The sequence below is a fragment of the Engystomops pustulosus genome, chromosome 4, assembly GCF_040894005.1.
Source record: "Engystomops pustulosus chromosome 4, aEngPut4.maternal, whole genome shotgun sequence".
Classification (NCBI taxonomy): domain Eukaryota; kingdom Metazoa; phylum Chordata; class Amphibia; order Anura; family Leptodactylidae; genus Engystomops; species Engystomops pustulosus.
In genome coordinates this window covers 572,020-589,045 of record NC_092414.1, presented here as the reverse complement: position 1 = coordinate 589,045, position 17,026 = coordinate 572,020, and the positions used below count along the sequence as shown (strand labels likewise).

The following is a 17,026-nucleotide window of genomic DNA, read 5'->3' as shown; positions in this document are numbered from 1 at the left end:
ACTGGAGACATCACTGACACCATGTTACCTGCTCCTATTATACTGCCCAGTGGTGATTGTTATTACACATGACACATTGTCCCCAGCCCTGTCCCCATCAGCCCCCGCACCTGTGTTACTGGAGACATCACTGACACCATGTTACCTGCTCCTATTATACTGCCCAGTGGTGATTGTTACTTACACATGACACATTGTCCCCAGCCCTGTCCCCATCAGCCCCTGCACCTGTGTTACTGGGGACATCACTGACACCATGTTACCTGCTCCTATTATACTGCCCAGTGGTGATTGTTACTTACACATGACACATTGTCCCCAGCCCTGTCCTCATCAGCCCCGCACCTGTGTTACTGGAGACATCACTGACACCATGTTACCTGCTCCTATTATACTGCCCAGTGGTGATTGTTACTTACACATGACACATTGTCCCCAGCCCTGTCCCCATCAGCCCCCGCACCTGTGTTCCTCTAGACATCACTGACACCATGTTACCTGCTCCTATTATACTGCCCAGTGGTGATTGTTACTTACACATGACACATTGTCCCCAGCCCTGCCCCCATCAGCCCCTGCACCTGTGTTACTGGAGACATCACTGACATCATGTTACCTGCTCCTATTATACTGCCCAGTGGTGATTGTTACTTACACATGACACATTGTCCCCAGCCCTGTCCTCATCAGCCCCGCACCTGTGTTACTGGAGACATCACTGACACCATGTTACCTGCTCCTATTATACTGCCCAGTGGTGATTGTTACTTACACATGACACATTGTCCCCAGTCCTGTCCCCATCAGCCCCCGCACCTGTGTTACTGGAGACATCACTGACACCATGTTACCTGCTCCTATTATACTGCCCAGTGGTGATTGTTACTTACACATGACACATTGGGGCAAATTTACTTACCCGGTCCATTCGCGTTCCAGCGGCGGCTTCTCCGCTCTGGATTCGGGTCCGGCCGGGATTTAATAAGGTAGTTCTTCCGCCGTCCACCAGGTGGCGCTGCTGCGCTGAAAGTAAACTCATCGCGCCGGAATGCACCGAGCTGGACCAGGTGAAGGTAAGCGGTCCTTATGCGACACATTTTCGGTTTTTAAATGCGGCGGTTTTTCCGAATACGTCGGGTTTTTGTTCGGCCACGCCCCCCGATTTCCGTCGCGCGCATGCCAGCGCCGATGCGCCACAATCCGATCGCGTGCGCCAAAATCCCGGGGCAATTTAAGTACAAGCGGCGCAAAACGGAAAAATTCGGGTAACACGTCGGGAAAACGCGAATCGGGCCCTTAATAAATGACCCCCATTGTCCCCAGCCCTGTCCTCATCAGCCCCCGCACCTGTGTTACTGGAGACATCACTGACACCATGTTACCTGCTCCTATTATACTGCCCAGTGGTGATTGTTACTTACACATGACACATTGTCCCCAGCCCTGTCCCCATCAGCCCCCGCACCTGTGTTACTGGAGACATCACTGACACCATGTTACCTGCTCCTATTATACTGCCCAGTGGTGATTGTTACTTACACATGACACATTGTCCCCAGCCCTGTCCCCATCAGCCCCCGCACCTGTGTTACTGGAGACATCACTGACACCATGTTACCTGCTCCTATTATACTGCCCAGTGGTGATTGTTACTTACACATGACACATTGTCCCCAGCCCTGTCCCCATCAGCCCCCGCACCTGTGTTACTGGGGACATCACTGACACCATGTTACCTGCTCCTATTATACTGCCCAGTGGTGATTGTTACTTACACATGACACATTGTCCCCAGTCCTGTCCCCATCAGCCCCCGCACCTGTGTTACTGGAGACATCACTGACACCATGTTACCTGCTCCTATTATACTGCCCAGTGGTGATTGTTACTTACACATGACACATTGTCCCCAGCCCTGTCCCCATCAGCCCCCGCACCTGTGTTACTGGAGACATCACTGACACCATGTTACCTGCTCCTATTATACTGCCCAGTGGTGATTGTTACTTACACATGACACATTGTCCCCAGCCCTGTCCCCATCAGCCCCTGCACCTGTGTTACTGGAGACATCACTGACACCATGTTACCTGCTCCTATTATACTGCCCAGTGGTGATTGTTACTTACACATGACACATTGTCCCCCAGCCCTGTCCCCATCAGCCCCCGCACCTGTGTTACTGGAGACATCACTGACACCATGTTACCTGCTCCTATTATACTGCCCAGTGGTGATTGTTACTTACACATGACACATTGTCCCCAGCCCTGTCCCCATCAGCCCCCGCACCTGTGTTACTGGAGACATCACTGACACCATGTTACCTGCTCCTATTATACTGCCCAGTGGTGATTGTTACTTACACATGACACATTATCCCCAGTCCTGTCCTCATCAGCCCCCGCACCTGTGTTACTGGGGACATCACTGACACCATGTTACCTGCTCCTATTATACTGCCCAGTGGTGATTGTTACTTACACATGACACATTGTCCCCAGCCCTGTCCTCATCAGCCCCCGCACCTGTGTTACTGGAGACATCACTGACACCATGTTACCTGCTCCTATTATACTGCCCAGTGGTGATTGTTACTTACACATGACACATTGTCCCCCAGCCCTGTCCCCATCAGCCCCCGCACCTGTGTTACTGGAGACATCACTGACACCATGTTACCTGCTCCTATTATACTGCCCAGTGGTGATTGTTACTTACACATGACACATTGTCCCCCAGCCCTGTCCCCATCAGCCCCCGCACCTGTGTTACTGGGGACATCACTGACACCATGTTACCTGCTCCTATTATACTGCCCAGTGGTGATTGTTACTTACACATGACACATTGTCCCCTGCCCTGTCCCCATCAGCCCCCTGCACCTGTGTTACTGGGGACATCACTGACACCATGTTACCTGCTCCTATTATACTGCCCAGTGGTGATTGTTACTTACACATGACACATTGTCCCCAGCCCTGTCCCCATCAGCCCCCGCACCTGTGTTACTGGGGACATCACTGACACCATGTTACCTGCTCCTATTATACTGCCCAGTGGTGATTGTTACTTACACATGACACATTGTCCCCAGCCCTGTCCCCATCAGCCCCCGCACCTGTGTTACTGGAGACATCACTGACACCATGTTACCTGCTCCTATTATACTGCCCAGTGGTGATTGTTACTTACACATGACACATTGTCCCCAGCCCTGTCCCCATCAGCCCCCGCACCTGTGTTACTGGGGACATCACTGACACCATGTTACCTGCTCCTATTATACTGCCCAGTGGTGATTGTTACTTACACATGACACATTGTCCCCAGCCCTGTCCCCATCAGCCCCCGCACCTGTGTTACTGGAGACATCACTGACACCATGTTACCTGCTCCTATTATACTGCCCAGTGGTGATTGTTACTTACACATGACACATTGTCCCCAGCCCTGTCCTCATCAGCCCCCGCACCTGTGTTACTGGGGACATCACTGACACCATGTTACCTGCTCCTATTATACTGCCCAGTGGTGATTGTTACTTACACATGACACATTGTCCCCCAGCCCTGTCCCCATCAGCCCCCGCACCTGTGTTACTGGAGACATCACTGACACCATGTTACCTGCTCCTATTATACTGCCCAGTGGTGATTGTTACTTACACATGACACATTGTCCCCAGCCATGTCCCCATCAGCCCCCGCACCTGTGTTACTGGAGACATCACTGACACCATGTTACCTGCTCCTATTATACTGCCCAGTGGTGATTGTTACTTACACATGACACATTGTCCCCAGCCCTGTCCCCATCAGCCCCCGCACCTGTGTTACTGGAGACATCACTGACACCATGTTACCTGCTCCTATTATACTGCCCAGTGGTGATTGTTACTTACACATGACACATTGTCCCCAGCCCTGTCCCCATCAGCCCCCGCACCTGTGTTACTGGGGACATCACTGACACCATGTTACCTGCTCCTATTATACTGCCCAGTGGTGATTGTTACTTACACATGACACATTGTCCCCAGTCCTGTCCCCATCAGCCCCCGCACCTGTGTTACTGGAGACATCACTGACACCATGTTACCTGCTCCTATTATACTGCCCAGTGGTGATTGTTACTTACACATGACACATTGTCCCCAGCCCTGTCCCCATCAGCCCCCGCACCTGTGTTACTGGAGACATCACTGACACCATGTTACCTGCTCCTATTATACTGCCCAGTGGTGATTGTTACTTACACATGACACATTGTCCCCAGCCCTGTCCCCATCAGCCCCCGCACCTGTGTTACTGGGGACATCACTGACACCATGTTACCTGCTCCTATTATACTGCCCAGTGGTGATTGTTACTTACACATGACACATTGTCCCCAGCCCTGTCCCCATCAGCCCCCGCACCTGTGTTACTGGGGACATCACTGACACCATGTTACCTGCTCCTATTATACTGCCCAGTGGTGATTGTTACTTACACATGACACATTGTCCCCAGCCCTGTCCCCATCAGCCCCCGCACCTGTGTTACTGGGGACATCACTGACACCATGTTACCTGCTCCTATTATACTGCCCAGTGGTGATTGTTACTTACACATGACACATTGTCCCCAGCCCTGTCCCCATCAGCCCCCGCACCTGTGTTACTGGGGACATCACTGACACCATGTTACCTGCTCCTATTATACTGCCCAGTGGTGATTGTTACTTACACATGACACATTGTCCCCAGCCCTGTCCTCATCAGCCCCCGCACCTGTGTTACTGGAGACATCACTGACACCATGTTACCTGCTCCTATTATACTGCCCAGTGGTGATTGTTACTTACACATGACACATTGTCCCCAGCCCTGTCCCCATCAGCCCCCGCACCTGTGTTACTGGAGACATCACTGACACCATGTTACCTGCTCCTATTATACTGCCCAGTGGTGATTGTTACTTACACATGACACATTGTCCCCAGCCCTGTCCCCATCAGCCCCCGCACCTGTGTTACTGGAGACATCACTGACACCATGTTACCTGCTCCTATTATACTGCCCAGTGGTGATTGTTACTTACACATGACACATTGTCCCCAGCCCTGTCCCCATCAGCCCCCGCACCTGTGTTACTGGGGACATCACTGACACCATGTTGCCTGCTCCTATTATACTGCCCAGTGGTGATTGTTACTTACACATGACACATTGTCCCCAGCCCTGTCCCCATCAGCCCCCGCACCTGTGTTACTGGGGACATCACTGACACCATGTTACCTGCTCCTATTATACTGCCCAGTGGTGATTGTTACTTACACATGACACATTGTCCCCAGCCCTGTCCCCATCAGCCCCCGCACCTGTGTTACTGAAGACATCACTGACACCATGTTACCTGCTCCTATTATACTGCCCAGTGGTGATTGTTACTTACACATGACACATTGTCCCCAGCCCTGTCCCCATCAGCCCCCGCACCTGTGTTACTGGAGACATCACTGACACCATGTTACCTGCTCCTATTATACTGCCCAGTGGTGATTGTTACTTACACATGACACATTGTCCCCCAGCCCTGTCCCCATCAGCCCCCCCACCTGTGTTACTGGAGACATCACTGACACCATGTTACCTGCTCCTATTATACTGCCCAGTGGTGATTGTTACTTACACATGACACATTGTCCCCAGCCCTGTCCCCATCAGCCCCTGCACCTGTGTTACTGGAGACATCACTGACACCATGTTACCTGCTCCTATTATACTGCCCAGTGGTGATTGTTACTTACACATGACACATTGTCCCCAGCCCTGTCCCCATCAGCCCCCGCACCTGTGTTACTGGAGACATCACTGACACCATGTTACCTGCTCCTATTATACTGCCCAGTGGTGATTGTTACTTACACATGACACATTGTCCCCAGCCCTGTCCCCATCAGCCCCCGCACCTGTGTTACTGGAGACATCACTGACACCATGTTACCTGCTCCTATTATACTGCCCAGTGGTGATTGTTACTTACACATGACACATTGTCCCCAGCCCTGTCCTCATCAGCCCCCGCACCTGTGTTACTGGGGACATCACTGACACCATGTTACCTGCTCCTATTATACTGCCCAGTGGTGATTGTTACTTACACATGACACATTGTCCCCAGCCCTGTCCCCATCAGCCCCCGCACCTGTGTTACTGGGGACATCACTGACACCATGTTACCTGCTCCTATTATACTGCCCAGTGGTGATTGTTACTTACACATGACACATTGTCCCCAGCCCTGTCCCCATCAGCCCCCGCACCTGTGTTACTGGGGACATCACTGACACCATGTTACCTGCTCCTAATATACTGCCCAGTGGTGATTGTTACTTACACATGACACATTATCCCCAGCCCTGTCCCCATCAGCCCCCGCACCTGTGTTACTGGAGACATCACTGACACCATGTTACCTGCTCCTATTATACTGCCCAGTGGTGATTGTTACTTACACATGACACATTGTCCCCAGCCCTGTCCCCATCAGCCCCCGCACCTGTGTTACTGGAGACATCACTGACACCATGTTACCTGCTCCTATTATACTGCCCAGTGGTGATTGTTACTTACACATGACACATTGTCCCCAGCCCTGTCCCCATCAGCCCCGGCACCTGTGCTACTGGAGACATCACTGACACCATGGCCGCTGCTCCGCCTAAGGCGCCTGCAATGAAGGTGAAATGTGTTTTGGGGGAAAAAGTTCATTTTCTAGGCAAATATTGACTTTGTAATTAATTGCTGTTACGCTGATCCCTCTTTATAACATTCTGGAGAATATGCAAATTACCATTATAACACCTGATGCAGGAGACTTTGTAACAATTACCATTTGTACCATTCTCATAACTTATGGCCATGACTGTACACATATATCCATCGCACGTTACACGTGTACGCGAGGACATACACACAGGTTACATAGTGTAGCTGGGGGCCCCCTGCCCTCTGGGTCCCCGTGTAGCTGCACAGTCTGTAGTAATGTGTTAGTGGTCTGATAACTCCCAGAATTCCTCATACTTGGAGGCAGGATATGTGATCCGTGTCTCGGATCCTTCTGTATACCTTTCTTATTATCAGAGTCACTTGATTTACTGCGGTTGGAGGCTGTTTGTAAAGTAAAGACATGAATGTATAAGACGTCTCCTGACTGTCCTGGGTGTCACCTCCTCTCCCTGAGCTTCTCCTGCTGTAAGTATCTTCTCACCTTTCCCTTATGTTGGACTCTTTATCTACTGCTTGTCCATCAAGTTCAACCAAAGGAGGGTAGGGATTGGATGAGGAAGGGATTTAGGGGTCCTTGCATCCTTTAGCAGGGGCTGTATCTCCAGGACTTCTATATATTTGCTCCGGATATTCCGGGGTTTTATAATATGGGGACAGGGTGGATGGGGCACCCGCAGGTTTCTGGGGTCCCGCACCCCTGGATGATGGCCAGGAGCCCCCGTAATGTTCTCTACATCTTTCTGGTCTTCCCTTTGGTGGTGGCTGTTAGTATGTAAGTGTCTCTGACCTGAATACAGTAAGTGATTGTCTCCCACTTCTCTATTCCTCACACATGACTAATAGTGGAAATGCTGAGATATCACTAGAATACCCAATAAGTCATGACCCTGATAGAGGTGAACCTCAGGGTCACATCCAGGGTGCGATGCTCTGCTCGGTACAATCCTAAAGAACCGATGAGGTGGTACCGATAGGGGGACCTCAAAATATCAGTATAAGTAAGTGCCCCCTCCCTTGAATTTTCCTCTACATATCTAAAACCAGGCCAGGATGCTTGGGCAATAAAACCAGTATATCCAAGAACCAGATCCTATTGTATAACCTACTGTCCTAATGGGGGGGATTAGCAAGGTCAGTGAGAGGTCATGACCTGTATAGCGGAGGTCACATCTACAAACCCCCAAAGCTTTATGTGGCGTCATTCATATTTCAGCCACATACTTTCCCCTCATCCAGGTCTCTGCTGTTCTGTATCCAGGGCCACAGGGGAGCGCCAAAACGACAAGGGGCAATTATATAATTACTACTGTTATACTGTTATGTTTAGTCTGTATCCGTGCAGGACATAACGAGGGAATCGATGGAAGTAAAATGTAGGAAGCCCTCAGGGCAATATATCTTCATATAAAGAGTCTAAGGGTTATATGGGATCTTAAAACCAGAGTCCTAAAAAAGCAATAAACACGCACTGAGCCGTAGTCGTGTCATAGCGGGTGGGGGAGGGGGGATGCCTGGTGGATAGATCTGTCGTGTACTTCTGCTTCCCCAGACGCCAGACTTATACGTTGAAAAAATGAATATGTTGTAGCTCCCCTGTTGGTGTAAGCAGCCTCTCCTTGGCATGGACTCTGCATGGTCTGATGGGTTGTAATCACTGAAGAACACGAAAATGAATCCAACGTAGAAGGTCGTCCATTTGACAAGAAAATCCAACTATATTCCCACATGATACATATCCAAAATTATTTCATATTGTAAAAAAAACCCGCTTCCTATATAACAAACTTTACAGCTGTCTTTTTCATTCAGTAAATTGGGATAAAGTTGGATGTTCTTGAATTGCACGGCCTTCCACGTTAGATTCACTCTCGTGTTCTTCACTAGACTTATAACCTCATGCAATGTATTAAGTTTGGATTTTATCCCTTTATGCATATGTCTGTTTATGACACCTTTTGTATGATAAGCCCTCGGTGTGTAAGCGCTGCCCCTTTTGATATTAAATCTTCACTGTAATTAGATCCGTCTTGTGTTCTAATGATTCCATGAAGTCAGAAGAGAAGTTACCTGAATAATTAATTGTGTAACTAGTGGAATGTTGTATGTAAGGCATCTGCGCAGCCTGATATGTGTGATATAAGTGCTGGATGCTAACCTCCCTTACCTCCAGCCCCCCAGTAGCCCTGCCTGCTTCCCTCTACATATCCTATTGATATACAACAACCACAAAGACAATCCCTTCCTAGGCTACTGTGCAGACACATAACAAGACAAACAAATAGAAAAATAGAATAAAGGCTGCTAAACAATCCAGGTCACAACTGAGAGCACATACAAGAGCAGAAAAGAGTAGTCACTAGGCAAGCCAAGAACCAAATACCAAGACATAAGAAGAAGCAAAAACAGAGCAGAGCAGAGCAAAAAGAAGAACAAAAAAATAATTTAACCAGGGGGAAAATATCATAATGAGGAGTAACTCTGCCCCAGGTGGTAAGAGCAGGCACTCGCACTCACATGCTGTTAACTCTTGACAGCACAGAGCCAGGCTGCAGAGAGATGGGGGTGGTGAGCACAATTCACAGCCAGCGACTTGAAGATAGTTCACACTGCTGGGTGGGAGGAAAGCACAGAGACAGTCAATGCCTCCTCAACTTATTAGTGCAAATCGAAGGAAGACGCAGGCGTAACATATGAGTCTTCTATATGGGGTCTATATAAGGCAGGGATCAATGCAAGGTCATACTATATGGGTTGTATATGTGTTACACTTAATCATTTTATTAGGGGTGTATAGAGTCAGGGTCCCTGTATATGGGGTGTATAGAAAGGTCTATACATGATCATTCTATATGGAGTGTATATAGGGGATCTATACAGGGTCACTCTATACGGGGTGTGATTATAGCTTATGGATCTACATTTGGTCATTCTATATGGGGTATATAGTGCATATAGTGCGGGCATCTAAACATACTCCTTTTATATGGGGTGTAAATAGGTGGAGCTATACAGGGTCATTCTATATGGGGTGTATAGAGTGGTCTATACAGGGTCATTCTATATGGGGTGTATAGAGTGGTCTATACAGGGTCATTCTATATGGGGTGTATAAAGGGGTCTATACAGGGTCATTCTATATGGGGTAAATAGTGCATATAGTGCGGGCATCTAAACATACTCCTTTTATATGGGGTGTACATAGGTGGAGCTATACAGGTTCATTCTATATGGGGTGTATAGAGCTGGCTATATGGGGTCATTCTATATGGGGTGTATAAAGGGGTCTATACAGGGTCATTCTATATGGGGTGTATAGAGCTGGCTATATGGGGTCATTCTATATGGGGTGTATAAAGGGGTCTATACAGGGTCATTCTATATGGGGTGTATAGAGGGGTCTATACAGGGACATTCTATATGGGGTGTATAGAGGGGTCTATACGGGGACATTCTATATGGGGTGTATAGAGGGGTCTATACAGGGACATTCTATATGGGGTGTATAGAGGGGTCTATACAGGGACATTCTATATGGGGTGTATAGAGGGGTCTATACAGGGTCGTTCTATTTGGGGTGTATAGAGGGGTCTATACAGGGTCGTTCTATTTGGGGTGTATATAGGTGGAGCTATACAGGGTCATTCTATATGGGGTGTATAGAGTGGTCTATACAGGGTCATTCTATATGGGGTGTATAAAGGGGTCTATACAGGGTCATTCTATATGGGGTAAATAGTGCATATAGTGCGGGCATCTAAACATACTCCTTTTATATGGGGTGTACATAGGTGGAGCTATACAGGTTCATTCTATATGGGGTGTATAGAGCTGGCTATATGGGGTCATTCTATATGGGGTGTATAAAGGGGTCTATACAGGGTCATTCTATATGGGGTGTATAGAGCTGGCTATATGGGGTCATTCTATATGGGGTGTATAAAGGGGTCTATACAGGGTCATTCTATATGGGGTGTATAGAGGGGTCTATACAGGGACATTCTATATGGGGTGTATAGAGGGGTCTATACGGGGACATTCTATATGGGGTGTATAGAGGGGTCTATACAGGGACATTCTATATGGGGTGTATAGAGGGGTCTATACAGGGACATTCTATATGGGGTGTATAGAGTGGTCTATACAGGGACATTCTATATGGGGTGTATAGAGGGGTCTATACAGGGGCAGTCTATATGGGGTGTATAGAGGGGTCTATACGGGGACATTCTATATGGGGTGTATAGAGGGGTCTATACAGGGACATTCTATATGGGGTGTATAGAGGGGTCTATACGGGGACATTCTATATGGGGTGTATAGAGGGGTCTATACAGGGACATTCTATATGGGGTGTATAGAGGGGTCTATACAGGGACATTCTATATGGGGTGTATAGAGGGGTCTATACAGGGTCGTTCTATTTGGGGTGTATAGAGGGGTCTATACAGGGTCGTTCTATTTGGGGTGTATATAGGTGGAGCTATACAGGGTCATTCTATATGGGGTGTATAGAGTGGTCTATATGGGGTCATTCTATTTGGGATGTGATTATAGGCTATGGATCTATATGACGTATATAGTGTGGGGATCTAAACATACTCCATTTATATGAGGTGCATATAGGGGTCTATACAGGGACCTTCTATTTGGGGTGTATATAGGTGGAGCTATACAGGGTCATTCTATATGGGGTGTATAGAGGGGTCTATACGGGGACATTCTATATGGGGTGTATAGAGGGGTCTATACAGGGTCGTTCTATTTGGGGTGTATATAGGTGGAGCTATACAGGGTCATTCTATATGGGGTGTATAGAGGGGTCTATACGGGGACATTCTATATGGGGTGTATAGAGGGGTCTATACAGGGTCATTCTATATGGGGTGTATAGAGGGGTCTATACAGGGTCATTCTATATGGGGTGTATAGAGGGGTCTATACAGGGTCGTTCTATATGGGGTGTATAGAGGGGTCTATACAGGGTCGTTCTATATGGGGTGTATATAGGTGGAGCTATACAGGGTCATTCTATATGGGGTGTATAGAGGGGTCTATATGGGGTCATTCTATTTGGGATGTGATTATAGGCTATGGATCTATATGACGTATATAGTGTGGGGATCTAAACATACTCCATTTATATGAGGTGCATATAGGGGTCTATACAGTGACCTTCTATTTGGGGTGTATAGAGATTTCCCAGCAGATGTGACCCCATATTTGGGTGAGATGTAACTGGAGTGTGGAGCGTCCCTACGGCTGAATATTTCTACTTCTTGTTCATTATGTTTAGGAACTTTTGTGCATTATGGAGGATGAGAGCAACAAACTGAACCTGATCCCCAGCACAGCCGCCCAGGATGGGGTCACGCCGGCCCCCCGGAATAAGAAGAAAGCAGCGTCCTGCTGTGATTCCCTAAAGGTAACCCATGTGACCCTCAGGGGGATGAGACTTTACCCCGGAAGGTTTGCTGAGGATGAGAGACGTGGGAAGAGTCACATCTTCAAAGCAACAAGTGACTATTTACCTCCCCCACCTATGAAAATCTTCAACCCTGCCCCATGAACCCCCTCCTATCGAATCCTTCATCCCTGCCCCATGAACCCCCTCCTATCAAATCCTTCATCCCTGCCCCAGGAACCCCCTCCTATCCAATATTTCACCCTTTCTCCAAGATACTCCAGTGGTAGTATAGGAAGATTGCATTCCTTCATTGTTTGCATAACATAATATTCAGCATAGTATAATATTCTGACAAGTATGCTGCTGCAGTTATAGATTGCAGTATAATATTCTGACAAGTATGCTGCTGCAGTTATAGATTGCAGTGTAATATTCTGACAAGTATGCTGCTGCAGTTATACATTGCAGTATAATAATCTGACAAGTATGCTGCTGCAGATATACATTGCAGTATAATATTCTGACAAGTATGCTGCTGCAGTTATACATTGCAGTATAATATTCTGACAAGTATGCTGCTGCAGTTATACATTGCAGTATGATATTCTGACAAGTATGCTGCTGCAGTTATACATTGCAGTATAATATTCTGACAAGTATGCTGCTGCAGTTATACATTGCAGTGTAATATTCTGACAAGTATGCTGCTGCAGTTATACATTGCAGTATAATATTCTGACAAGTATGAGACTGCAGTTATAGATTGCAGTGTAATATTCTGACAAGTATGCTGCTGCAGTTATACATTGCAGTATGATATTCTGACAAGTATGAGACTGCAGTTATACATTGCAGTATAATATTCTGACAAGTATGCTGCTGCAGTTATACATTGCACTATAATATTCTGACAAGTATGCTGCCGCAGTTATACATTGCAGTATAATATTCTGACAAGTATGCTGCTGCAGTTATACATTGCAGTATAATATTCTGAGAAGTATGCTGCTGCAGTTATACATTGCAGTATAATATTCTGACAAGTATGCTGCTGCAGTTATACATTGTAGTATAATATTCTGACAAGTATGCTGCTGCAGTTATACATTGCAGTGTAATATTCTGACAAGTGCTGCTGCAGTTATACATTGCAGTATAATATTCTGACAAGTATGCTGCTGCAGTTATACATTGCAGTATGATATTCTGACAAGTATCCTGCTGCAGTTATACATTGCAGTATAATATTCTGACAAGTATGCTGCTGCAGTTATACATTACAGTATAATATTCTGACAAGTATGCTGCTGCAGTTATACATTGCAGTATAATATTCTGACAAGTATCCTGCTGCAGTTATACATTGCAGTATAATATTCTGACAAGTATGCTGCTGCAGTTATACATTGCAGTATAATATTCTGACAAGTATGCTGCTGCAGTTATACATTGCAGTGTAATATTCTGACAAGTATGCTGCTGCAGTAATACATTGCACTATAATATTCTGACAAGTATGCTGCTGCAGTTATACATTGCAGTGTAATATTCTGACAAGTATGCTGCTGCAGTAATACATTGCACTATAATATTCTGACAAGTATGCTGCTGCAGTTATACATTGCAGTATAATATTCTGACAAGTATGCTGCTGCAGTTATACATTGCAGTATAATATTCTGAGAAGTATGCTGCTGCAGTTATACATTGCAGTATGATATTCTGACAAGTATGCTGCTGCAGTTATACATTGCAGTATGATATTCTGACAAGTATGAGGCTGCAGTTATACATTGCAGTATAATATTCTGACAAGTATGCTGCTGCAGTTATACATTGCAGTATGATATTCTGACAAGTATGCTGCTGCAGTTATACATTGCAGTATAATATTCTGACAAGTATGCTGCTGCAGTTATACATTGCAGTATAATATTCTGACAAGTATGCTGCTGCAGTTATACATTGCAGTATAATATTCTGAGAAGTATGCTGCTGCAGTTATACATTGCAGTTAGAGATGAGCGAACATGCTCGTCCGAGCTTGATGCTCGGTCGAGCATTAGGGTACTCGAAACTGCTCGTTACTCGGACGAATACTTCGCCCGCTCGAGAAAATGGCAGCTCCCGCCGTTTTGCTTTTTGGCGGCCAGAAACAGAGCCAATCACAAGCCAGGAGACTCTGCACTCCACCCAGCATGACGTGGTACCCTTACACGTCGATAGCAGTGGTTGGCTGGCCAGATCAGGTGACCCTGGGATAGACTAGCCGCTGGCCGCGCTGCTCGGATCATTCTGTGTCTGGATGCCGCTAGGGAGAGAGCTGCTGCTGGTCAGGGAAAGCGTTAGGGTGTTCTATTAGCTTACTGTTAGGCAGGAGTGATTCTCAAAGAACCCAACAGCCCTTCTTAGGGCTACAATAACGTTCTACTTTTTTTATTTTAATTTGCATCTTTTACCATTTTGTGAGGAATTAGCAGGGGGACTTGCTACCGTTGTGTTTAGCTCTTAGTGGCACACATATCCATAGCAAAGACCGAAGTGGCAAAATTCAGTAGGGGTTGGATTTCTATTAGGCAATAACTCAGTGTCATCTCATCTGGCATAGTAGTGTGCTTCCTTTGATACTTGGCTAGAAAATAGCCATAGGAGAATACAAACAGCTTCTTGAAGCCTACAGTAGCGTTCTATATATTTGATTTCTGGTTGATCTGCTGGTGGCTGTAGTTTCTGCAGTGCATGTACTTGCCAATTCTGAGCAATTTGTAGTGAGACTTGCGACCGCTGTGTTCTGCGCTTAGTGGCGCACATATCCATAGCAAAGGCCGAAGTGGGAAAATTCAGTAGGGGTTGGATTTCTATTAGGCAATAACTCAGTGTCATCTCATCTGGCATAGTAGTGTGCTTTGATACTTGGCTAGAAAATAGCCATAGCAATAGGATAGGATTGTTTGGTTTTAAAAACACAAAAAAAAAAAAAAACACAAAAAAACACAAAAAAAAACAAAAAGAAGTAAAAAAAAAAAAAAAGTTATAACTCTCATTTTAAAAATGTTTAACCCGAGGGCTAGGGGTAGAGGACGAGGGCGGGGACGTGGGCGTCCAACTACTGCAGGGGTCAGAGGCCGTGGTCCTGGGCGGGGTGAGACACCACCTGCTGATGAGGGAGCAGGGGAACGCCGCAGAGCTACACTCCCTAGGTTCATGTCTGAAGTTACTGGGACTCGTGGTAGAGCACTGTTGAGGCCAGAACAGTGCGAACAGGTGATGTCGTGGATTGCTGACAATGCTTCGAGCAATTTGTCCACCACCAGTCAGTCTTCCACGCAGTCCACCCATGTCACCGAAATCCCCACTCCTCCAGCTCCTGCACCTCAGCCTCCTCCCCCCCAGTCTGCCCCCTCCCAGGAAAATTTGCCATTTGAACCGGCATACTCTGAGGAACTGTTTTCTGGACCCTTCCCACAGTCACAAACCACTTGTCCGGTTGCTGCTGAGCAATTTTCCGATGCCCAGGTTTTCCACCAGTCACAGTCTGTGGGTGATGATGACCTTCTTGACGTAGTGGAAGTGTGTAAAGAGGTGTCCGACGATGAGGAGACACGGTTGTCAGACAGTGGGGAAGTTGTTGTCAGGGCAGGAAGTCCGAGGGGGGAGCAGACTGAGGGATCGGAGGATGATGAGGTGACAGACCCAAGCTGGGTTGAGAGGCCGGGTGAACACAGTGCTTCTGAGACGGAGGAGAGTCCTCGACCAGAACAGGTTGGAAGAGGCAGTGGTGGGGCCAGACGGAGAGGCAGGGCCAGAGCTGGTGCATCAGCGCCAAATGTGTCAACTAGTGAAGCTCCCGTGGCGAGGGCTCCTGCGGCGAGGGCTAGATTTTCAGAAGTCTGGAGGTTCTTTAAGGAAACACCGGATGACCGACGGACTGTGGTGTGCCACATTTGCCAAACCAGGATCAGCAGGGGTTCCACCACTACTAGCTTAACTACCACCAGTATGCGCAGGCATATGAATGCTAAACACCCCACTCAGTGGCACCAAGCCCGTTCACCTCCGGCCGTGCACACCACTGCTCCTTCCCCTGTGTCAGCTGCTAGTCAGCCCCCTGCCCAGGACCCTGCCACAAAAACCCCATCGTCGCCTCCACGATCCTCCACAGCATCCACCAGCGTTCAGCTCTCCATACCCCAGACGCTGGAGCGGAAACGCAAATATAGTGCAACCCACCCACCCGCACGCCCAAGCCCTCAACGTCCACATCTTCAGATTGCTAAGCCTGGAGATGCTGCCCTATAGGCTAGTAGAGACCGAGGCCTTTCGCAACCTCATGGCGGCGGCCGCCCCTCGGTATTCGGTCCCCAGCCGCCACTACTTTTCCCGATGTGCCGTCCCAGCCCTGCACAAGCACGTGTCAGAGAACATCATCCTTGCCCTGACCAACGCCGTTTCTGACAAGGTCCACCTGACCACGGACACGTGGACGAGTGCTGCCGGGCAGGGCCACTATATGTCGCTGACGGCACATTGGGTTAACTTGGTGCAGGCTGGGACCGAGTCTGACCCTGGGGCTGCTCATATACTGCCGACGCCAAGGATTGCGGGGCCTACCTCGGTCCAGGTCTCAAAGGCCTACTATGCCTCCTCCTCCTCCCACCCCTCCTCCACCTCCTCCTCCGAACTACCATCCGTGGGCACGGCGCCATCAGTCGGTAGCTCTAGGCACAGCAGCAGTGCCGTCGCTAAGCGACAGCAGGCGGTGCTCAAACTGCTGAGCCTAGGCGACAAAAGGCACACCGCCCAAGAGCTATTACAGGGCATCACGGCGCAGACTGATCTGTGGCTGG

General features: G+C 47.9%; 1 protein-coding gene across 1 annotated transcript in view; it reads left to right on the top strand.

Moving 5' to 3' along the window:
* Positions 1-7,134: 7,134 nt before the first annotated feature.
* The window catches only part of LOC140125882 (solute carrier organic anion transporter family member 1C1-like), a 66,037-nt gene continuing 56,145 nt past the window's right edge, over positions 7,135-17,026 (top strand). Inside the window, exons 1-2 of the mRNA XM_072144763.1 lie at positions 7,135-7,240; positions 12,069-12,197. Of these exons, the coding sequence (XP_072000864.1) occupies positions 12,084-12,197 (114 nt within the window). The 5' untranslated portion in view covers positions 7,135-7,240; positions 12,069-12,083. The remainder of the gene's footprint in view (positions 7,241-12,068; positions 12,198-17,026) is intronic.